We start from the raw sequence: 25,203 nt of genomic DNA, 5'->3' as shown, positions 1-25,203 counted from the left end.
GTTTTGCCTCTGGTTACGTGATCGACGCCTGGGGGAAGTAGAAGGGGATCATGTGCCTGGCACCCCTATCCGTGGAGGATGTGGGAGATGTTTATATATTTGGATTTATGATGACAGGCCTGCTGATAATTGGCTTGTTCACTGGCCTGAGCTTCTGGATAATCAGAAAGACCGCAGACAGAAACGACGTCCAAACACTGCTGGTCTGTGCAAACGATCGGATCACGGCTGCCGATGCTCGGTATGACAAACTCAATCGTAAGATGAACAATTTGCTTGGTGTGACCGTTGATGTGAGTCGCAAAGTGGAAGCCATTCAGGGTGAGAATCGCTACAGCTGGGGTCTAAAATTGTTGAGAGCAGTAGGGGGAAGGTGAAATTGCTCCTCTCCCGCCTAAACATGAAGGAAATTGATTACATTCCGGCGCCCCTGGAACAATAACAAACTCCTCTGGAAGTTTCATGGCCAAGAGATAGCTCTCCTAACCCCCCCACCCCCCCACCCCCCCCCACTTTCCCAAGGACACCTGTTGACTTTTGGACCGGGCCAACCGATGACGTCTCCATAGCAACCTGCTGTGTTATCGTGCTCCCACCCTCGCGAACTGAGACACCGGAGGTCTGAGACGGAAGAAGATGGGCTACACGCATACACACACATCGGACTCATTGAACTGAGGACTGAGCTAAACATTCGCACACACTTTCCCATATCCCCCCTCCCCCCCGCCTCCACAAGCTTCCCTTGCTATGCACAGGGGTCAGGTATCCGTGCGCAGAAATTGCTGCACAGCAACTGACTGTGCTCCCCCCTCCACCACCCCACATCCTTATCCCAACTATCCTTGTCTTATGTCATGCTTTGTTTTTTTTTTAGGTTCCTTCTCAAATTGAATTTCCCAACATTGGAGGTTTCATTTGGTACAATGAGCCTTTTTTTTTCATTTACCCTCTCCTATCCCTACCCAGATGCCAACATGTCCTTTTTCTTTTTTCCTCAAGAAAGGTGCGCGCAGCACTGCGCAGCAGCCAGAGCTGTCATTGGCATTGGTTGTTTTGTATGATTTTTTGTCATGTTTTTGTCATTTGTGCATTTTTTTGTCGTTTTGTAACTTTTTTGCCTCTTTGTTTTGTTTCATGCCATTTTGTGTCTCATTTTTGTCACTTTGTGTTAGGGCTGGGCGATATGGCCTAAAAAAAAAAAATCTCAGATTTTTTCACAAAAAAATCCCGATTCACGATTTTTTTTTTTTTTTACCCCCTACCTATTCTCAGCACCCTGGAGTCCAGTCTACTCTATGCAAATGAGCTGCAGCCCTCTCCAGGTAAACACACCGGATCGCAGCTGGAAATGTGCTGCATGTGGCATGCTGGTCCGGTTGCGGTGCATTTCCCGCTGCGATCCGGTGTGTTTACCTGGAGAGGGCTGCAGCTCATTTGCATAAAGTAGACTGACTTCTACTTCAGTGGTTCCCAACCTGTGTGGCTTGGAGCCCCTCCTATAAGCTGCACCCCAGCCCCAGCGCCCCACCCACCAACCCACCACCACCACATAAGTACACTACAAAACATACGAGGGAAGTTATTGAATTGTATTACTAATAGAAAATTTCCTAAAATTACAAAAAAATATTTTATATCAAACCAAGAGTTCAAGAGTTGTACTATGACGAGGAGGAGAGAGTTTATGGCTGCAGTAAATTTGTTGACACTACAATGCATAAGAGTTAAGTTATTGATTTTTTTTTTTTTAAACTAAAAAATTCCTTACAATTATGAGAAAAAAAAATTTAATATCAAACCAAGAGCTGTAGTATGACCAGCAGGAGTCAGTTGCTGGCTGCAGTAAATTTGTTGAATATTTGTGTCTCTTCGCTGTTTGCAGCCGTTTTGCATTTTTCAGACACCGTTTCCGTCAGTAATTTTGTAACTGTAACACAAACTAATGAATCGGGATGAACTAGAGCCAACCTGAAGAAAGACCATATAATTGTTTTTTTTAAAATGTTTTATAAGCAGACTTGTGATGACACAGCGAGTCTGTTACTCTGATTTTATCTAGAATGTAAAAATCTATTTTTTATAACATCACAGCCTCAGAGCAGACAAAGCGGACCCCAGGTTGGAAACCACTGTTCTACTTTATGCAAATTGCATGCGGGTGCAGAGATCCCACGCATCGTGAAACTGTTCTCAAACTTCTAAACTTTATGCAAACTGCATGCGGGTACAGAGATCCCACGCATCGTGAAACTGATCTCAAACTTCTAAACTAGGCGTCGGTGACCTAAAAGAAGGACAGATTCAGCTGCTGCACAGATTATTTCTCGCCTCAAATGCTTTCAGAAATACTTTTCGCTGACGTGTTTTTGAAATAAAAGGGAAAGTTTGCGGCCGAGCCGCTGTGTTAATCCGACTTGTCTGCAGGACCGTCCAGCTGAAAGCTCGGTCACGTGACCACGTAGCAGCCTGCTGTTGCTCAGCGCTGTCATGTGACCGTGTTGTGGTCCGCTAGTGACCGTCCGCCGTCCGTGTGATTTTCAGATGCGGTGCGTTGCCGTGCGGGAAAATAGCATCTAGTGGACACGTGCCTTTAGATCTGCACCGCTCGCCGCCATGTTGTTTGTGTATCAAGCGCGGGGGGGAGGGGGGCGCGCACTCTGAACTACAGGAGCCCAGCGGCAGGCGTTGGTGGCGGATGTTGATGAGAAAATCGATTTTCATTAAAACAAATCGACATTAAGTACAAAGTCGAATAAATCGATAAAATCGATTTATCGCCCAGCCCTAATTGGCAGGGCAGCTCAAATGAAATTTCGTTGTATATGAAAGTGTGCAATGACCAATAAAGATTGGTTGATAGTACCACTAATCAGGGCTGCAGTGGTCGTCTTCCTAAAATGGCTCTACAGACACTGAACTACTTTCACAATCTGGCTGTGAAATACAGACGGCAGCTGCTTCAGACTTGGTCCAGGAGTTATCAATGGAAATCAGAGTTTGTGTGAAGCTCAGACAGTGAAGGACACTTCAGAACATCAACCTCTATGGATAGAGAAAAGAAATAAACTCTTGTTGCTGCTCAGAGCCAAACTTTCACAGTTAAGCTGAAGAACATGACAAGGAGCCTGATGAATGTTGGAGAACATTCTTTGATCAGATGAAGATAAATTTGTTGGAATCAGATGAAGTCCAGCATGTTGATCTGAACCAGTTCAACCACAGTGAATGCATAGTCCTGACAGTGAAGCACGAAGATGGGAGTGTGCATGAGTGTCTAAAGGTGTTGAGGAGATGATATTTATAGATGCACCATCGGAAGATAAACCAAAGTCCTGGGTGACTAGATGACTCCCAGTCCATCCATCCATCCATCTTCTACCGCTGGTCCGGGTCGGGTCGCGGGGGCAGCAGCTTTAGGAGGGAAGCCCAGACCTCCCTCTCCCCGGCCACATCATCTAGCTCCTCCCGGGGGACCCCAAGGCGTTCCCAGGCCAGCTGGGAGACATAGTCTCTCCAGCGTGTCCTGGGTCTTCCCCGGGGCCTCCTCCCAGTGGGACGTGCCCTAAACACCTCACCGGGGAGGCGTCCGGGGGGCATCCTAATTAGATGCCCGAGCCACCTCATCTGGCTCCTCTCTACGCGGAGGAGCAGCGGCTCTACTCTGAGATCCTCCCGGATGGCCGAGCTTCTCACCCTATCTCTAAGGGAGAGCCCAGCCACCCTGCGGAGGAAACTCATTTCAGCCGCTTGTACCCGCGATCTTGTTCTTTCGGTCACTACCCAAAGCTCGTGACCATAGGTGAGGGTAGGAACGTAGATCGACCGGTAAATTGAGAGCTTCGCCTTTCGGCTCAGCTCCCTCTTTACCACGACGGACCTGTACAGCGCCCGCATTACTGCAGAGGCCGTAGCAATCCGCCGGTCGATCTCTCGCTCCATCCTTCCCTCACTCGTGAACAAGACCCCGAGGTACTTAAACTCCTCCACTTGGGGCAGGACCTCATCCCTGACCCGGAGAGTGCACTCCACCCTTTTCCGGCTGAGGACCATGGACTCGGATTTGGAGGTGCTGATCCTCATCCCAACCGCTTCACACTCGGCTGCGAACCGATCCAGTGAGAGTTGGAGGTCCTGGCATGATGAAGCCAACAGGACCACATCATCCGCGAAAAGCAGTGACGGAATCCTGAGGTCACCAAACCGGACCCCCTCAACACCCTGGCTGCGCCTAGATATTCTGTCCATAAAAATTATGAACAGAATCGGTGACAAAGAGCAGCCCTGGCGGAGTCCAACTCTCACTGGAAACGAGTTCGACTTATTGCCAGAGATGCGGACCAAGCTCTGGCACCGGTCATACAGGGAACGGACAGCCTGTATTAGGTGGTCCGTTACCCCGTACTCCCGGAGCACTCCCCAGAGGGTTCCCCGAGGGACACGGTCGAAAGCCTTCTCCAGATCCACAAAACACATGTGGACTGGTTGGGCAAACTCCCATGCACCCTCAATGACCCTGCTGAGGGTGTAGAGCTGGTCCACAGTTCCACGGCCGGGACGAAAACCACATTGCTCCTCCTGAATCCGAGGTTCGACTATCTGGCGGACCCTCCTCTCCAGTACCCCTGAATAGACCTTCCCGGGGAGGCTGAGGAGTGTGATCCCCCTATAGTTGGAACACACCCTCCGGTCCCCCTTTTTGAAAAGAGGGACCACCACCCCAGTCTGCCAATCCAGAGGCACTGCCCCCGATGTCCACGCGATGTTGCAGAGGCGTGTCAACCAGGACAGCCCCACAACATCCAGGGCCTTGAGGAACTCCGGGCGGATCTCATCCACCCCCGGGGCCCTGCCACCAAGGAGCTTTTTAACTACCTCGGCGACTTCGACCCCAGAGATGGGAGAATCCACCCCCGAGACCCCAGGCCCCGCTTCTGAATCAGAAGGCGTGTCAGTGGGATTGAGGAGGTCTTCGAAGTACTCCCCCCACCGATTCACAACGTCCCGAGTTGAGGTCAGCAGTGCACCATCCCCACTATACACAGTGTTGACAGTGCACCGCTTTCCCCCCCCTGAGACGCCGGATGGTGGACCAGAATCTCTTCGAAGCCGTCCGGAAGTCGTTTTCCATGGCCTCGCCAAACTCCTCCCATACCTGAGTTTTTGCCTCGGCGACAGCCGCAGCTGCAGCCCGCTTGGCCAGCCGATACCTGTCAGCTGCCTCCGGAGTCCCACAGGCCAAAAAGGCCCGGTAGGACTCCTTCTTCAGCTTGACGGCATCCCTTACCGCCGGTGTCCACCAACGGGTTCGGGGATTGCCGCCGCGACAGGCACCGACCACCTTACGGCCACAGCAACGATCGGCCGCCTCAGCAATGGAGGCACGGAACATGGTCCACTCGGACTCGATGTCCCCCACCTCCCTCGGGACATGGTTGAAGTTTGACCGGAGGTGGGAGTTGAAACTCCTTCTGACAGGGGACTCCGCCAGACGTTCCCAGCACACCCTCACGATCCGTTTGGGTCTGCCAGGTCTGACTGGCATCCTCCCCCACCATCGGAGACAACTCACCACCAGGTGGTGATCGGTTGACAGCTCCGCCCCTCTCTTCACCCGAGTGTCCAGGACATGCGGCCGCAAGTCCGACGATACGACAACAAAGTCGATCATCGAACTGCGGCCTAGGGTGTCCTGGTGCCAAGTGCACATATGGACACCCTTATGCCTGAACATGGTGTTCGTTATGGACAATCTGTGACGAGCACAGAAGTCCAATAACAGAACACCGCTCGGGCTCAGATCGGGGGGGCCGTTCCTCCCAATCACGCCTCTCCAGGTCTCACTGTCATTGCCAACGTGAGCGTTGAAGTCCCCCAGCAGAACTATGGAATCCCCAGAAGGGGCGCTCTCCAGCACCCCCTCCAAGGATTCCAGAAAGGGCGGATACTCCGAACTGCTGTTCGGCCCGTAGGCGCAAACAACAGTAAGGAACCGTCCCCCCACCCGAAGGCGAAGGGAGGCCACCCTCTCGTCCACCGGGGTAAACTTCAACACACAGTCACCGAGCCGAGGCGCAATGAGTATTGACACCCCTGCTCGGCGCCTCTCACCATTGGAAACTCCAGAGTGGAGGAGAGTCCAACCCCTCTCGAGAGGGCTGGTTCCAGAGCCCCTGCTGTGTGTCGAGGTGAGGCCGACTATATCAAGTCGGAACTTCTCAGCCTCGCACACCAGCTCAGGCTCCTTCCCCGCCAGAGAGGTGACGTTCCACGTCCCTAGAGCCAGCTTGTGTAGCCGGGGGTCGGTACGCCAGGCTCCCCGCCCCTGGCCACCGCCCAACACACATGAGTTAGCACCAAGAGGCCACTTTATAACTTGTATCCAGGCCTCAGATGCTGACAGGTCAGATTTTGACAAATTGGAGTACAGCATTTTGTCGGGAAATGAAAAGATGAATTTTCTACTGGAGAAAAAAACAGGGATCATCACATTGTCCAACCACCGTAAGCAAAGAATGGAGTCTTACAAACTAAATCTAAACTGTTAGTTTGTAACTTGACATGACAGCAAATACTCTACTGTTTTACTTAGAAGTAGTTTAATTACTGTCAGGTGTTACAATTTTACATTAGTTGACATTTAGGTGATATTTCACACAAACTGCATGTTTGTTGGGCTTAGAAATTGGTGTGAAGGGTGTCAGAGGTTCAGGTTGTGTAGTTTGTGTTTGGGTGTGCACTAACGTGTCGTAGTCCTGAACCACTTGACCCACAGACCACAGAGCAGACAGGTACTGGTTCAGCCCGTCTGGACTCATGTAGTGCAGAGAGTTGGGTGAGCGAGGATCACCGTTAGAGCCGGTGAAGTCGATCCCAACCTGCAATGTTCATACAACATAAAACAGACACTCATTAATCAGCAAATACATTCATCTACATGCATGTAAACTGTGTCGTTTAACTGGTCAGATAACTAGAAAGGTAAAATTAAAAGGCATCCTAAAGATACAGAGGTCGACCAACATTAAGTGTCTGTAAATATGTGTTTCCTGTAGCACTGAATGTGAATAATTTGGAAAAGTAAACTATTTAGAATGTGTGTGTTTGATGTTGACATACGGTGAAGTTGATCTGACAGCCGCCCATCACGTAGTCCAGGAAGGTGTACTGAGCCACCAGCTGCAAACAAACATCAAGAATCAATTAGTCTTCATACACGAGACAGAGAAAATAGATTGTTAGGATGTAGCGACACACAAAAGCCAAATTCTCTAGCACCGTCAGCAGAAAAAGATCCAGGTGTAAGGCAACATTGCCTTCCAAACACAGCTCCACTAATTCACTAAAGCTGTTACAGTCTGTTAATGTGTTCCTCTGTCCATGTCTTTCGGCTTTCAGTGTTTGCTGATTGGCTGTTATTAGTGACACGCAACCAATCAGAAAGAGCTGTGGGCGGGACATTGCCAAGACCACAGAAGGACTACAGAGAGAGGCAGCTGCATCAGCACCAAAGTAACAAACCTCAACTATCTGTACGATAATACACTATCACTCAAAAGTTTAGTGTCACTTAGAAATGTCCTTATTTTGGGTGCCAAGATAGCTCAACTGGTTGACTGAGCGACCCATGTATGCAGCGGCCTGGGTTAGATTCCAGTTCACAGCCCTTTACTACAGGTTTTCCCCCCATTCTTCTTCCTGCTTTCCTCTATGCCTTTTGACTGTGCCCATCAAATAAAGCCAGCAAAAGGCCAAAAAAATGACTTTAAAAAAAGAAATGTCCTTATTTTTGAAAGAAAATCTTATTTTTTCAATGAAGATAACATTAAATTAATCGGAAATACAGTCTAGACATTGTTAATGTGGTAAATGACTATTCTAGCTGGAAACGGCTAATTTTTAATAGAATATCTACATAGAGGTACAGAGGAACATTTCCAGCAACCATCACTCCTGTGTTCCAATGCTACATTGTTTTAGCTAATAGTGTTGAAAGGCTAATTGATGATTAGAAAACCCTTTTGCAATTATGTTAGCATATGAACAAAAGTGTGAGTTCTCATGGAAAAAATGGAATTGCCTGGGTGATCCCAAAAGTTTTGAACGGTAGTGTAGGTTAAAAATAACGATGCAGATAACTGGAAAAATGGTGAACATCAGACATGATAATTGATGGATCCGTATTCTGTACTGCTGACTATTTGTGCCTAATTCTGGACCTTTATTACATGATACTACATTATATTATACCGCCACCGTGTCACCAATGAAATTTTAAAAATGCACAATAATGAGGCATTTTTCTGTTTTGCCTTTTATCCCCAGCTGCTCCCACAGGGGAACTCTGGGTAATGTAGTCTCTACCTTGCAATTCTTCACACAGACAACTCCAGAGTTCTTGTAGCTCTTCTTCTTCTTCTGTTTCTCAGGATGAATGCAGTCGAATTCCACCTGGAGGACAGAAACACGTCAGCGACTTCAGAGCCAACAAACAGAAATACGATGCATGTTTGTCCTCAGCAGAACTCACTGGAGAACCCTGTCCAACTTTCTGCAGCTCAGAGACTTTAGTGGTGAATGAACCGATCAGGTCGTGCGATCCATCGCTGTCATGATCAGAACAATCCACCTGGAGGACGAGGAGGAAGAGGAGGGTTAATGTGACAGGTCTGACTGGTGCTTATCAGTGAAGGTAGATTCTGATTGGTGGAACCTTCAGAGTTCTTTCCAGGTCGCTGCTGCAGAACGTCTGCAGAGGAACGGTGAACTTCTTCCAGGAGGGATTCAGGTTGTTCTTCACCACCTGGAAACAGAAACAAGCATCATCTTTAACTACAGTGATTTCATCCTGACTGTGTTCTTGTTTGAATTCTGAATGTTTACCTCAGTTCTGTGGACCAGCTGCCACTTTCCATCGTCTCCTTGTTTGAAAAACTCCAGGAACGGATCAGACTTCCCAAATGTATCCTGAAAATACACAAAACAACACGTTTCCTTCATCCACTGTCAGAGTAACAGAAAGATAAATTCTTCAGCTAGTTTCCTCTTGATAAACCCCACAGAGTTAAACTGTGTGAAGAGCTAACAGGTTTGTAATTGGAGCAGGTTGGAGAACACGAATGCTCAGGTTTGTTTGATTTAAATAGAAACAAACTGTGAACAGAGGGAACATTTCCTGGACAAGAGCAGCTCATCAGTGAAGCAGACGGCTGAAAAGTTTAAAATAACCCCCTGAATCCCAAATTTCATCACAGAAATCTTTGCTCTGCTTGACATTTTTGCACACTTTCACCTTTTGCACCATGAATATGACACAGTTTTCTGCACATACTCTTTAGGCACTGCTCTGTGTATATTTAATTTGTCAACATCGGAATTTAAAACAAATCTGTAGGACTTCCTTTTCCACCTGAGAAATATTGTGAAAATCAGGAACATCCTGTCTCAGAGTGTTGCAGAAAAACTAGCCCATGCATTTGTTACTTCTAGGCTTGACTACTGTAATTCCTTATTATCAGGTTGTCCCAATAGCTCTCTGAAACATCTACAACTGATCCAAAATGCTGCAGCCAGAGTACTGACGGGAGTTAGCAAGAGAGATCATGTTTCTCCTAGATTGGTTTCTCTTCATTGGCTTCCTGTTAAATCTAGAATAGAACTCAAAATCATTATTTTGACATATAAAGCTCTTAACAACCAATCTCCATCATATCTTAAAGACCTGATAGATCTGCCATATTATCCTAGCAGAACTCGTCGCTCTCAGACTGCAGGCTTACTTGTTGTTCCTGGAATCTCTAAAAGTAGAATGGGAGGCAGAGCCTTCAGTTATCAGGCGCCTCTCCTATGGAACCAGGTTGGGTTCGGGAGGCGGATACCCTCTCTATTTTTAAGACCAGGCTTAAAACCTTCCTTTTTGACAAATCTTACAGTTAGGGCTGACTGGGGGATCCTGAGGGGGTCAGCTGGAGTCTTCATTTGCACAACTGACTTCCCCTTTGTCCCGTAGTTCTGCCCCTAGTTATGCTGCTGTAGGCCTAGGCTGCTGGGGGACCTCTCTGGATACACTGAGCCCTTCTCTATCTACCTTTATATTTATTATATATACCAATATTGCATTACATTCACTCTGCTTCTCCCTGTGTCGTCTCTCCGAGTGTCCCTGGTCCCAGAGCTGGATGCTTCAGATCTGTGGTTGTTCTCCCACCAACTGGCCCAATCTCCATCTGTGGGATGCTGCTGCTGACCTTCCTCCAGCCCACTGCTTCCAGCTGCCCATTCCCACCAATCTACTCTGCATCACCCTCACTATACTTGATATGCTCATCTGCATATTTTTGAATTTTACCACCAGCTATAGTACATATCACTATCATACATTCTATAAGTACACTATATTGCCAAAAGTATTCACTCACCCATCCAAATAATCAGAATCAGGTGTTCCATCACTTCCATGGCCACAGGTGTATAAAATCAAGCACCTAGGCATGCAGACTGCTTTTACAAACATTTGTGAAAGAATGGGTCGCTCTCAGGAGCTCAGTGAATTCCAGCGTGGAACTGTGATAGGATGCCACCTGTGCAACAAATCCGGTCACGACATTTCCTCACTCCTAAAAATTCCACAGTCAACTGTCAGCTGTATTATAAGAAAGTGGAAGTGTGTGGGAACAACAGCAACTCAGCCACCAAGTGGTAGGCCACATAAACTGACGGAGCGGGGTCAGCGGATGCTGAAGCGTATAGTGCCAAGAGGTGGCCAACTTTCTGCAGAGTCAATCGCTACAGACCTTCAAACTTCATGTGGCCTTCAGATTAGCTCAAGAACAGTGCTTCAGCAGAGAGCTTCATGGAATGGGTTTCCATGGCCGAGCAGCTGCATCCAAGCCATACGTCACAAAGTGCAATGCAATGCGTCGGATGCAGTGGTGTAAAACACGCCGCCACTGGACTCTACAGCAGTGGAGACGTGTTCTCTGGAGTGACGAATCGCGCTTCTCCATCTGGCAAGCTGATGGATGAGTCTGGGTTTGGCAGTTGCCAGGAGAATGATACTTGTGGGACTGCATTGTGCCAAGTGTAAAGTTTGGTGGAGGGGGGATTATGGTGTGGGGTTGTTTTTCAGGAGCTGGGCTTGGCTCCTTAGTTCCAGTGAAAGGAACTCTGAATGCTTCAGCATACCAAGACATTTTGGACAATTTCATGCTCCCAACTTTGTGGGAACAGTTTGGAGCTGGCCCCTTCCTCTTCCAACATGACTGTGCACCAGTGCACAAAGCAAGGTCCATAAAGACATGGATGACAGAGTCTGGTGTGGATGAACTTGACTGGCCTGCACAGAGTCCTGACTTCAACCCGATAGAACACCTTTGGGATGAACTGGAGCGGAGACTGAGAGCCAGGCCTTCTGGTCCAACATCAGTGTGTGACCTCACAAATACGCTTCTGGAAGAATGGTCAAAAGTTCCCATAAACACACTCCTACACCTTGTGGACAGCCTTCCCAGAAGAGTTGAAGCTGTTATAGTTGAAAAGGGTGGACAGACGTCATATTGAACCCTATGGATTAGGAATAGGATGTCACTTACTTTCATATGCGAGTCAAGGCAGGTGAGCGAATACTTTTGGCAATATAGTGTATATTTAATGCCAGAGCCGTACACCATAGCAGTAAACTATAATTAGTTTCCATGTCACTTGTACTTTGCATGTATCATCTGTCTTATCATGCATGTATCAGATTGTGTGTTTTATGTTTCCTTGCCACTGTCACCTTTGGGCTTGCACTGGGGGTCAGGCATATGGATTCTGTAAAGTGTCTTGAGACAATTTGACTGTAATTGGCGCTATATAAATAAAATTGAATTGAATTGAATGACAAGTGTGTTCTGTAATAGTTTAATTGCGATACCAGGTGGAGACAAAGGGAGCAAAGAAGTTCACTGCACTGATACCTTGTGTTTTGCTTCAAATGAATGTTAAATGCAAATAAAGCGAAATTTACAGTTTATCAGATCCAGAAAGTGTAAAAACAGAAAAAAAAGTCAACTTTTTGATGGTTATTGAACAAGTCACACGCTATTCTGTTGGAAAAGTGGTGATTTTGCACCTTTTATGGTATTTTTGCATGTTTTTGTAGTGACTTTTGCATCTTTTTATTTTCTGTCTTTCTTTGGGGAATTTCACACATTTTTGTGGTGATTTTGTGTCTTCTTGTAGTAATTTTGAATCTTTTAATGGAATTTTTGCATCTGTTTGTGGTGATTTTGGGATCACATCTCAACTTAAAGTTATGGTTTTGAAATTCCTTGTCTCATTTATTTATTGCCAAATATAAAGCCTTTGTTCTAGAAAGATTTTGTAAAAAACTAAAAAATTGTGAAGCCACGGATGACTCAAATGCAACCAACAGTCACATGACAAAAAAAGGGGCGTTTTTTTTGCCAAGATGTAAAATAAATAAAATCAATCAGCTTTTACTTATTTTTTTTCAGATTTTAGTCATTGTAACTGCTGCACAGAAGACATTTCTGAGTTATTTCTCTTTCTTCATGTTTGTTCTGTTTCCACAGAGGCGCAGGACTTTATAATGCAATGAAAAATGAGCCAGCAGTGAAAAAAAATGTAAAAAGGGCAGAGGAAAAAAACAAAAAGTGCTTCAAGTTCAGAGGCTAAAGCTGCATCTGAAGCTACTGACTTAGAGAAGAAGCTGAATTAGTTTACAGTTTGAATTCAAAGACAATAAAACACTACAGCCTGATTTACTAAATCAGCTTAGAAAAGACCCAAATTCTGAATTTATGAAAAGCTGCTGCAACACAGACCTCAGGAGGTGGAGAAGGAGATGAGAAAGAAGAAGAGTGAAGTGAGGATGTAGAAAAGTAGAAACTAGAAGCAGAATTACCTTCTTGTCGAGGTTTTTGGCCTCCAGCTCCAACACAATGGCTCTGTTGTCCTTAATCTCTTCTGCTGTGATCTGCAGACACAACATGGCTTCAGTCTTCATGCACAAAACTTACCTTTAGCTGTATAGTCTAATCTGTGGATTTAAGTTTCATTTTAAATGTTTGGCTGTGTACGTACGGTGATGGCTCCTTTCCCTGCTGGTTTGCCTTTCTTCAGCTGCAGGGGTCTGGTCACAGATTTACTGGAAACGATCTGAAACAGAGACGGAAACATCTCTAGCTCAACAGACTCCCATCATGCATCAGTGTAAGACTCAGTTTGTCCAGCAGAGGGCGGTGTGAGTTTTAAAATACTTAGGAAACCTGAGCGTCATTTCTGCATCAAACAAACCAGCCGATTTCTTTTATTTACAATAACTTTTGTATATTTAATGAAGTCATGCAAAGTTTTAACTTCATACTATAAACATTTTCAGAGTCAAAGGCCCTCAAAATACATAGAGGTGGGTCCAGATTTTACACTTTTTATTTTTTCATCATTTCTGAGCCTCAGAACTTCATCGGTCCAGCAGATCGACACATGGCATTTGAGTTCTGTTAAAAACTGCAACCAGATCAGTTTTACATCCATCCAGGTGTCACAGTCTAAACACTAAATCTGTGTTTTGTTTCTAATACCAACATTGAGCATCAGTATTATGGGATGTATCATCACTTGAACAGTAAAACTGCAGCAGTTTTATGTCTATGAGTCCTAGAAACAATCACTGCTATCTTGGATGTGTTTCTGTTGTGTTTGTCCACAATGAGTCAAAAATTTATCAAAATACCTCCACCTTTCCACATTATCTCCAAAGTTTCCCACAGTGGTTAAAAAAAAAAAAAAAAAAAAAAAAAAAAAAAAAAAAAAAGCTAAAAATGATTATTAAATTGTCCAAAATACTGACAATGTTTTTTGGAAATGTAACAAAAAATATCAAAATTGAGTCAAAAATAGTTAAAATTGATTCAAAAATTGACTAAAATGACATAAAACTGTCGTGAATGATTCTAAATCTGTTCTAAAGAAGTTAAAAATGAAGCAAAATTACCAAAAAGAGACCACAATCGATGGAAAATTGTTCAGAATTATTAAAAACAAAACAAAAAATGCAGAAAGACTCTAAAATGACCCAGTCAATTTTATAACCAACTTTGGGTATCAGTATTATGGGATGTATCCTAGTTACAACAGTAAAACTGCAGCAGTTTAATGTCTACGAGTCCTACAAACAATCATTGGTATCCCGGATGTGTTTCTGTTTTCTGATAATTCAACAGAGAAAATTTTTAAAAAGCTCATTCTGGGTAATTTTACAAGGCTCATATCAGCACGTGGTTGATCAGGACAAAATAGAGACAATGAAAGGATCATTTTTACAGACACTTTCACACGTGGACAAAATTGTTGGTAATAATAATTTGAATCTGACAAAAGTAATAAATAAAAATTCTATGAAAATTAACCAACAGAAATCAGATATTGCTTTTGAACCGTGGTTCAACAGAATTATTTTAAAAAATAAACTCATGAAACAGGCCTGGATAAAAATGATGGTACCCTTAACTTAATATTTTGTTGCAGAACCTTTTGAGGCAATCACTGCAATCAAACTATTTCTATAACTGTCAGTGAGACTTCTGCACCTCTCAGCAGGTATTCTGGTCCACTCCTCATGAGCAGACTGCTCCAGTTGTCTCAGGTTTGAAGGGTTCCTTCTCCAGACGCCATGTTTCAGCTCCTTCCACAGATGTTCAATAGGATTTAGATCAGGGCTCATAGAAGGACACTTCAGAATAGTCCAATGTTTTCCTCTTAGCCATTCTTGGCTGTTTTTAGCTGTGTGTTTTGGGTCATTATCCTGTTGCAAGACCCATGACCTGCAACTGAGACCAAGCTTTCTGACACTGGGCAGCACATTTCTCTCTAGAATACCTTGATAGTCATGAGATTTCATTGTACCTGCACAGATTCAAGACACCCTGTGCTAGATGCAGCAAAGCAGCCCCAGAACATAACAGAGCTTCCTCCATGTTTCACAGTAGGGACAGTGTTCTTTTCTTGATATGCTTCATTTTTGTGTCTGTGAACATAGAGCTGATGTGCCAAAAAGTTCCAGTTTTGTCTTGTCTGTCCATAGGACATTCTCCCAGAAGGTTTGTGGCTTGTCAACATGCAGTTTGGCAAATTCCATTCTGTTTTTTTTATGATTTGTTTTCAACAATGGTGTCCTCCTTGGTCGCTTCCCATGAAGATAAGATAAGATAAGATAAAGATAAAGTTCTTTATTTCTCCCCACTCCAGGGGAAATTTACATTGTTACAGCAGCTTATGTAACAGTAGACGTAGTGATAAGAATAAAATAATAATAGAACAATAGTAATAATATTTACAATATATACAAGGGTGAGAGATGAGGATAAAGTGGCTTAACAGTAAAAATAAAGTTTAAAAGTGCAAAGATGTGCAGTGCAAGAATGTCAGTGCAAATTTTATGGTTTGGGGTGGTAATGATATAGTCCAGTTAATGTTAACATCAGCCAGTGATGCTGATGTTGTAAAGTCTTATAGCAGATGGAATGAAGGACCTGCGATAGCGCTCTTTCTTGCAGGGTGGATGTCTCAGTCTGCTGCTGAAGGAGCTGCTTAAAGACCCCACAGTGTCATGCAGTGGGTGAGAGGGATTGTCCATGATGGATGTGAGCTTTGCCAACATCCTCCTCTCACCCACCTCCTCTATGGAGTCCAGGGAACAGTCCAGGACAGAACCAGCCCTCCTGACCAGTCTGTTTAGTCTCTTTCTGTCCCTTTCAGTGCTCCCTGCTCCCCAGCAGACCACTGCATAGAAAATAGCAGACGCTACCACAGAGTCATAAAATGTCCTGAGCAGAGTCCTGCACACTCCAAAGGACCTCAGTCTCCTCAGCAGGTGGAGACGACTTTGGCCCGTCCACTTTGGCTCAAACAACGACGGATGGTGTGATCTGACACTGATGTGCCTTGACCTTGGAGTTCACCTTTAATGTCTTTAGAGGTTGTTCTGGGCTCTTTTGTTACCATTCGTATTATCCATCTCTTCCATTTGTCATCAATTTTCCTCCTGCGGCCTAGTCCAGGGAGGTTGGCTACAGTCCCATGGATCTTAAATTTCTGAATATGTGCAACTGTAGTCACAGGAACGTCAAGCTGCTTGGAGACGGTCTTATAGCCTTTACCTTTAACATGCTTGTCTATCATTTTCTTTCTAATCTCTGGAGACAACGCTCTCCTTGGCTTCCTCTGGTCCATGTTTAGTGTGGTACACACCATGTCATCAAACAGCACAGTGACTACTGTAACCCTATAAATAGGCCGACTGACTGATTACAAGTTTGTAGACACCTGTGATGCTAATTAGAGGAAACACCTTGATTGAACATGTCCCTATGGTCACATTATTTTCAGTCTTTTCTAGGGGTACCATCATTTTTGTCCAGGTCTGTTTCATGAGTTTATTTTTAAAAATAATTCTGTTGAACCACGGTTCAAAAGCATTGTCTGATTTTCATTGGTTAATTTTCATAGAATTTTTATTTATTATTACTTTTGTCAGATTATTTCTGTGACCATTGTGGGTTTTTCTTTCATTAACCGAGGGGTACCAACAATTTTGTCCACGTGTGTATACCAGGATCATCTAATAAACAGGATTCATTCAATGTCAAAATCTTTTCCTAATATAATCATATTATTATAAATTTGTAGTAGTCTTCTATTACCATGACATGATGCTCAAAAGTTGGTTATCGGTTGATTATTAATGGAATAACCAAATAAATCAGCTTTACTCTCCACCTCAAACTGCAGAATCAGTCTGACTCACTTTCCACTTTGTGAAACCACCATCCTCTATTGTGACTTTCATTTTTAAATTATTCATTCAGAATCATGACTCCATGTGGCTTCCAAAGTGAGTCAACACTCCACCCTAACCCAACGACACACAGGGAAGTTGAAAAACAGTCCTAAATATTCCTAAACTGACACGATTAGTGAATTAGTCAGTTGACAGAAAATTAACCGGTAACTATTTTTAATGTTCATCATCAATTTCAGTCATTTTTTAAACAAAACTGCAAAAATTCTCTGATTTCAGCTTCTCAGATGAGAGAGTTTGTTGGGGTTTTTTTTGGTTATATGTGACAGTAAACTGAATACCCGGAAGCAAAACTTTGTATTTTTTACCATTTTCTGACCCTCTATAGACAAAATACTTTACTGATTAAAAATGACCAATTTTACAGTCAAGTTTAGTGTGATCTTCTGAAATCTTTCTAGCTTTAATATATCAATAAACTAACCATTACTGTCATTGTTGGACTCTGGATCATTCAATTTGCTGCATGGTCTCTAAAATGTAAGAATATGCTAAAAAAAAAGTTGATTAGTGTCTTGTTTTGTCAAATATATTCTGTTTATTGCCACAACAGAAGAAAGAAACCAGAAAATATTCACATTAAAGAAGCTGCAATTGCAGAATTTGGACTTTTTTGTAAATAAAATACTCAAAGTGATAAATCCATTCCCTAAATAGTCATTAAATAATTCAACAGTGGGCATCTAATCGATAAATATCAAGACTTGCACCTCCATGGAGGCAGCACAAAGTTCAATTTCTTTGATTATTATTAAACAAAAAAAAAAACATAAATCATGTCCAACATTTTTTTTCCAAGTGTCCACAGGTGTGACCAATAATAACAAAAATTGCGACTCTATGAACTATAGATATTTAACAATTTACATTTTAATTAGTTTAAATAGATGTCTCCTCTCTGCTGTGTAATTAACAGTTCAGCTGAAAACTCCTTAAATTTTTGTCACGTGAATGTTGGTCACATCTGAGTCATTAATAGTTTGCTGGTTGCATAGAAGAGCACAGAATTTTTCATTTTTAACAGAATCTAGTTAAAGCAAACGGTATATGTTTGGTGAATTTTTATATTTAGACATGTAGAATAAAGCAATTTTTATAAAGCTCCTGATCAGACAGCAGATCACAGATGAGCAGTTCAAGGACTGTCGGAAAGTTCACAGAAAACTCCTTAAATTTTTGTCACGTCACTGTTGGTCACAGCTGAGTCACTCATAGTCTCCTTGATGCAAAGAATTTTTAATTTTTTACAGAATCTAGTTAAAGCAAATGGTGAATTTTTAAATCTAGACATCCCGAATAAAGCGATTTTGATAAAGCTTCCTGATCAGACACTTGGTCACAGATGAGTAGTTCAAGGACTGTGGGAAAGCTGAAAATCCACATCTGTTTTTACAGTTCTGGCTGATAAATGCTCTAGTTGTTGTGTTTTTAAAAGATATCATGCCATCCAGGTGCAGAGGCTTAATGGACGTGGTCCTACCTGTCCCAGCGTGATCTCCACCCCTCCCAGGTAGTCGTCATCGCTGAGGTCAGAGGTGGAGTTGTCGATGTCGTAGACTCCCAGCTTCAGGTTCTGAACCGTCTCGAAGTGATAATCCACTCTGAGGCGCTGACTGAAGGCCGGGCTGGAGGTGTTCTTCAGACGCTCGGTGCGACCGAGCTGACAGACAGAGGAGAGGGTCGGTTTTTATCAGCTCACTTTAAATTAAATCTGACATGAACACGCGTGTCCTGCAGCGCTGCGTGTTACCTCGGTCCACTTGTCTCCTCCTGTTTTCTGCAGCAGCACGCACAGAGGATCAGACTTGGAGCCGACATCTTTGTCCAGCAGGTTTGTACAGGAGACGGTTAGCTCCACTTTAGAGACACAGTCGGCCATCTGAGGGGGAAAAGAGATGAGAAGATCAGCACAACATCACAGAGCAGTTTACAGAATAAACACCTGATCTTTGCGACAAAAAACAATCGGATTCTCTAATGTGGATGAAATCTGTATTTTTATAATAATGTTTGAAATGTGAAAACAAAGCAACAGTGTGAAAACAGGCCCACCAACATCTTTCTCTGTAACAGCTGCATCATTCCATGAAAAAAGTATCAAACATGAAAAAGGTTTCCACTGATTTGCTCAGAATCTGGTGATTTAAAAAAAAAAACTGCAATAACTTTATTATATTTAATGAAGCCATGCAAAGTTTTACCTTCATACTATGAATATTTTTAGAGTTACAGGCCCTTAAAGTACACAGAGGTGGGTCCAAATTTCTCACTTTTTATTATTTTTTCCATCATTTCTGAGCCTTAGAACTTCATCAGTTCAGCAGATAAACACATTACATTTGAGTTCTGTGAAAAACTGCAACCAGATCAGTTTTACATCCATCCAGGTGTCACAATCTAAAGACTAAATCTGTTTTTTTGTTTCTAATACCAACATTGAGGATCAGTACTATGGGATGTATCATAGTTTCAGCAGTTTAATGTCTATGACTCCTAGAAACAATCATTGATATCCTGGATGCGTTTCTGTTGTGTTCGTCCACAATGAGCCAAAAAATTTCCCAAAATATCTCCAAGTTTTCCAAATGTTATCAAAAGCTTCCCACAATGAGACAAAAATGCCAAAACTTCTATTAAATCATCCAAAATACCTAAAATCTTTTCGAAATTTAACAAAAAATGTGAAATTGACTCAAAAATTGACTAGATTAACATAGAACTGTCCAAAATCATTCTAAATCCGTCCTAAAGGAGACCACAATTGATGGAAAATAGTTCAGAATGACTCAAAAATTACCCAATCAATTTTAAAACCAACATTGAGCATGGATATTATGGGATGTATCATAGTTCAAACAGTAAAACTGCAGCAGTTTAATGTCTGCTGCAGTTTCACTGTTCAAACTATGATACATCCCATAATATTGATGCTTGAAGTTGGTCACAAAATACAGAAACAAAAAACAGATTTAGTCTTAGGGTGCTTTCACACCTGTTAGTCCGCTAGAGTGGTTCGTTTGGACCCAAAAGTTGTTACAATGTTGCTATTTTCAACTGGTTCGGTTCGCATTCACACCAGTGTTTTCGCAGTTGAACCTACTCCAATTAATGTTATATCTCCCCCCAGTCGTTTGGCGGCGCTGTTTTACAAAACAAGGCATTTAAGTTTGTCCCCTGTTCATCGTAAACGCAGGCTCTCGATCAAACTCGTGTGGAGAATGTGGTTTAGCTAGCGCAAGTTTTTTTGCGCCTCCCAAAATTCCCTGTGCAGGTTGCTACGGAAGCTCCCGTAGACCAAAAAGTCTGCTGCGCCATCAAGCCTGTCCGAATCGAGACAGGTTTGTGTTTTCACCAGGAGCGAACCGAACTGGAGTTCACATAGAAGCGCACCGAGACCACCTCCCGAAAGTGGTCTCGGTGCGGTTCGTTAGTCCGAACCAAAAAAATCTGGTATGCTTTCACATCAGCCCAAACGAACCGTACTTGCAGGTGTTGCGGACTCCAGTCCGCTTTAAGCGGACTAAAAGACGTAGGTGTGAAAGCACCCTTAGATTGTGACACCTGGATGGATGTAAAACTGATCTGGTCACAGTTTTTAACAGAACTCAAATGTCATGTGTTTATCTGGTGAACTGATGAAGTTCTGAGGCTCAGAAATAACAGGAAAAGTACTAAAAAATGCAAAATCTGGACCCATTCCTGTGTACTATAAGGGTTTGTAACTCTGAAAATATTCATAGTATGAAGACAAAATTTTGTATGGCTTTTTTAATATATTAAAGCTACTGTAGATGATCAAGAAGGGCCTAAAAACACTGACGTCCGACTAACTGAAATGAGATGTAATTATTATCACAGTCTGCAGACAGAAGAAGAACAAAAGCACTTCATCATTTCAATCTGAAACTTCCGGCTGATTCACCACAAATGTCTCCAGCAGCAGAAGCACGTTTAAACACTACCAATAAAACAATAATTCTGCAAAAACTACAGCCGATCCACTGAACAGCTTCTTCAAACTTCAGTCCTGCATCAAAACAATTCAGATCAAAGTCGCTGTGACACCAGTTAAAGTCATAAATAGTAGAGTATAAGAGTTCAAGTGTCTCCATTATTCCTCTGTGAGCTTATCATCTCTCTCTCTCTGATACAAATTTAGCTCATTTAATGGTGCACCAGCTTCCCTCTGTGGCAGATAAAACTATAAAATTAGACAAATTTATCTTGTCCGACATGTAAAAGAGGCTGACGATCCTCCAGCAGACGCTGAATAAACAGATGAAGCCTTCGCAGAATCTCCTTCAGCAGCAGCTTTTCCAAATATTTGAACAAATATTATCCATTAACCTTTAGAAGATGATTTGAATAACTCTATTTGTAAAGAATGATCAGGTAGGGGAGTGTATCTGCAGAGAAAATTTTTAAGAATCGCATTATAAAAAGGCAAAAAAAATTAACTTTCTACAGCACGGAACCGGTTTCATATATTGTAAAATTGGTTATAAAAAACAAACAAAAAAACCCCACATCTGAAATAGTTCATAGAATAATAAATATTGACAAAAAACTGACAGAGGCTGCATCATTATGGACAAAATGATAGTCAGGATTGATATAAACTAATATTTTATCACAAATATTTATCACAATTATTCACTGGTTTTAGAGTCAATTTTATTATTCAACTTTCACATTTAAAATATTCAGATCTTTCAGTTTCATGTTGTGCTACAGTCCTGCTAATACATCAAAATCAGACTGAAAATAATCTAACTGAATTCAGAACCTCTCCTGGAAGATATACACTATATTGCCAAAAGTATTCGCTCACCTGCCTTGACTCGCATATCAACGTAAGTGACATCCCATTCCTAATCCATAGGGTTCAATATGACATCGGTCCACCCTTTTCAGCTATAACAGCTTCAACTCTTCTGGGAAGGCTGTCCACAAGGTTTAGGAGTGTGTTTATGGGAATTTTTGACCATTCTTCCAGAAGCACATTTGTGAGGTCACACACTGATGTTGGACCAGAAGGCCTGGCTCTCAGTCTCCGCTCTAATTCATCCCAAAGGTGTTCTATCGGGTTGAGGTCAGGACTCTGTGCAGGCCAGTCAAGTTCATCCACACCAGACTCTGTCATCCATGTCTTTATGGACCTTGCTTTGTGCACTGATGCACAGTCTTGTTGGAAGAGGAAGGGGCCAGCTCCAAACTGTTCCCACAAAGTTGGGAGCATGGAATTGTCCAAAATGTCTTGGTATGTTGAAGCATTCAGAGTTCCTTTCACTGGAACTAAGGGGCCAAGCCCAGCTCCTGAAAAACAACCCCATACCATAATCCCCCCTCCACCAAACTTTACACTTGGCACAATGCAGTCCGACAAGTATCGTTCTCCTGGCAACCACCAAACCCAGACTCATCCATCAGCTTGCCAGATGGAGAAGCGCGATTCGTCACTCCAGAGAACGCGTCTCCACTGCTCTAGAGTCCAGTGGCGGCTGCTTTACACCACTGCATCCTACGCTTTGCATTGCACTTTGTGATGTATGGCTTGGATGCAGCTGCTCGGCCATGGAAACCCATTCCACGAAGCTCTCTGCTGAAGCACTGTTCTTGAGCTAATCTGAAGGCCACATGAAGTTTGAAGGTCTGTAGCGATTGACTCTGCAGAAAGTTGGCGACCTCTTGGCACTATGTGCCTCAGCATCCACTGACCCCGCTCCATCAGTTTACGTGGCCTACCACTTGGTGGCTGAGTTGCTCTCGTTCCCACATACTTCCACTTTCTTATAATACAGCTGACAGTTGACTATGGAATATTTAGGAGCGAGGAAATGTCACGACCGGATTTGTTGCACAGGTGGCATCCAATCACAGTTCCACGCTGGAATTCGCTGAGCTCCTGAGAGCGACCCATTCTTTCACAAATGTTTGTAAAAGCAGTCTGCGTGCCTAGGTGCTTGATTTTATACACCTGTGGCCATGGAAGTGATGGAACACCTGATTCTGATTATTTGGATGGGTGAGCGAATACTTTTGGCAATATAGTGTACATATGAAGTCAAACCCTAAACTCTTCACTCGCTGAACATTTGCTAACCAATGGATGCTACAGTTTCCAGATGTTCCTGAATGCCTCACAGTCAATAATGCAATAAGGAGCTCTAATGTCAAATTTACTTAATTTAACTTTAATAATGACTTTGCACAATTTTTCAGTCATCCTGGAAAGATCTTGAGTCACATCTGAGACATTTTGGGCAAATTTTAAAGTTGTTTTGGATAGGTTTCAAGTATTTCAGACTATTTATGAGTCATTTTGGACAAATTTCAAGTCATTTTCTCTTGAAATAACGAGCCCTAATGTCAGATTTACCTGAAATCAGGTGATTTTACCTACAAAGACTGTTTTCTACAAGCAGAGGGGTTTTAGACATCAATATCACAGTCAATTAGGTTAACTTAACGCAAAATCACGGTTAATATTCCATTAAATGTGCAACCCTACACCCCTGACTTGGTTTTTGCTGCAGCAAAATCTTCCTTTTCAGAGTTTCTCACCTGTTTAACTTTGAGCTGCAGGTCAACAAACTCTGTGTCCTTTAAATAAAAACTCCAAGAAGCCTTAAATCAGAGTAAATTATTCTTTTTTGTATACAAGTCATGGAAAAACGGTTTTCTTTAAGTGTCCAGCGGCAAAAGTTGAATTATTTTACACAAACGTGTCAAACTGAAACTATACAAGGTGCAGGCCTGCTGTAAACTGAGGCTGGCCTCTCTGAATGGTGTTGTATATTACATTTTTTCTAAACTAAATCACAATATACTGACATATTATCATGAACACACATAGTTACACTCACCTGACCTCAAACTGCTCAGCTGACTGATCACTGCTGCAATTACACAGTGAAAGCTGTCAAGTGACCGTGCCACACCTGAACTGTTACCAGAGATTGTATATAGTTTTATGACTGTAACAGAGCTTGTACAAGCATTTTATGACTGTAACATAGACTGTTTGTGGAGTTTTGACTGTTAGCAGAATGTTTCCTCCATAAACTGATGGCACCTGAAGGCAGCTGCATTGCATTAAATGGAGATTTGACTTAAACCAACCAGCCCGGTAATCTACCACAGTTCACCAACACACTCCAGTTCTCTCTCCACACACACATACACAAATAAAGATAATTACACTGAGGTAAACTGTGATAAAAACTGTGTAAATCACCTTATCAGAGCCGTTAGATTTTTATCTCAGACCGCAGGAACTAGCAGCGAGACGGAGGACGACCACTCCCACAGTTCCGGACAGCAAACCACAGCTTCTGCGTCAGCTTAAACACGCTTGAGAGGCCGCTGACCGCTACCTGAGCTCTCCGGTAGAGTATTTACTGAAAACAAGCCGCAGTTGGAGCTCGTTTTGTGGCTGAAACTGAAGCAGAAAGTCACCGTTCGACTCCGTTCAAAAGCTCCAGCTAACAGGGAGTGGTGGACAGACTAGCAGCTCTCTGATTGGACAAGCAGCGGCAACACCACATTCTGATTGGTCAGGGCGGCTGTCAGTCACGCCCTCTAAGTGACGTTTCAACCAGCAATACTGCTGACTGCACTCCTTCAAAATAAAACACCACATCAAAAGTGACATTACAAAACTGAAATAACGTTTTAAAGTAAGAAACGAGTTTGAAATATTTTGTTCACCACAACTAATAGTGAATAACCTTAATACACAAAACAAAATGTTCTATTTACTGTATGAAACTGTATGGTATTAATTTATCACATTTCAATCCAACATAAACTTTATACACATATACATTTTATAATTACTTCCACTAAACTCTACTAACTTTAATCTATGTGGCCACAATTCATTACATCAGCCTCAGCAGCAAGTGTTATGGTCAACACTGTACAAAGCTACAGTTCAAACTGCAATCACAAGACAGCAAAGTGCATAAAGCCAATAACACAAAGAGGACACAGCAGTAACAACAAAAAAAGGCCTAAATATTTCCTGTAGAACTGAAAGTGTTCCTTCCAAACACAAATATGCCAAACAAACTGGATAGATTTCATGTCAAGCATACAGACCTCCATTAATGCAATATGTTGTGTTTAACAGATAGAAAGGTAAACAAAACAAAAGACACGGATGAGAAATTTCCAACCCAACAAACACATATTCACTAAAACCACAAGTCTGACAGATGATTTATAGAGAAATGAAATCAAAAATGAATAGCACACCGCCAATTTTAGATTTCACCATCACTACTGCAAAGAGAGGCGGGACTTAAAGAGTTGCACAACACATCCCTGAACCACTT

General features: G+C 42.9%; 1 protein-coding gene across 1 annotated transcript in view; it reads right to left on the bottom strand.

Annotated features, from left to right (window-relative positions):
- The window catches only part of LOC111582809 (uncharacterized), a 51,240-nt gene that overhangs the window by 7,271 nt on the left and 18,766 nt on the right, over window positions 1–25,203 (bottom strand). The window contains exons 5-15 of the mRNA XM_055010616.1: window positions 24,102–24,117; window positions 18,615–18,743; window positions 18,345–18,524; window positions 13,087–13,161; window positions 12,908–12,979; window positions 8,884–8,967; window positions 8,714–8,803; window positions 8,531–8,629; window positions 8,365–8,451; window positions 7,120–7,179; window positions 6,745–6,878 (exon numbers count right to left, since the gene is read on the bottom strand). Of these exons, the coding sequence (XP_054866591.1) occupies window positions 6,745–6,878; window positions 7,120–7,179; window positions 8,365–8,451; window positions 8,531–8,629; window positions 8,714–8,803; window positions 8,884–8,967; window positions 12,908–12,979; window positions 13,087–13,161; window positions 18,345–18,524; window positions 18,615–18,743; window positions 24,102–24,117 (1,026 nt within the window). The remainder of the gene's footprint in view (window positions 1–6,744; window positions 6,879–7,119; window positions 7,180–8,364; window positions 8,452–8,530; window positions 8,630–8,713; window positions 8,804–8,883; window positions 8,968–12,907; window positions 12,980–13,086; window positions 13,162–18,344; window positions 18,525–18,614; window positions 18,744–24,101; window positions 24,118–25,203) is intronic.

This window comes from Amphiprion ocellaris, chromosome 5 (genome assembly GCF_022539595.1).
Source record: "Amphiprion ocellaris isolate individual 3 ecotype Okinawa chromosome 5, ASM2253959v1, whole genome shotgun sequence".
Classification (NCBI taxonomy): domain Eukaryota; kingdom Metazoa; phylum Chordata; class Actinopteri; family Pomacentridae; genus Amphiprion; species Amphiprion ocellaris.
This window is presented reverse-complemented; position numbering and strand designations above follow the sequence as displayed.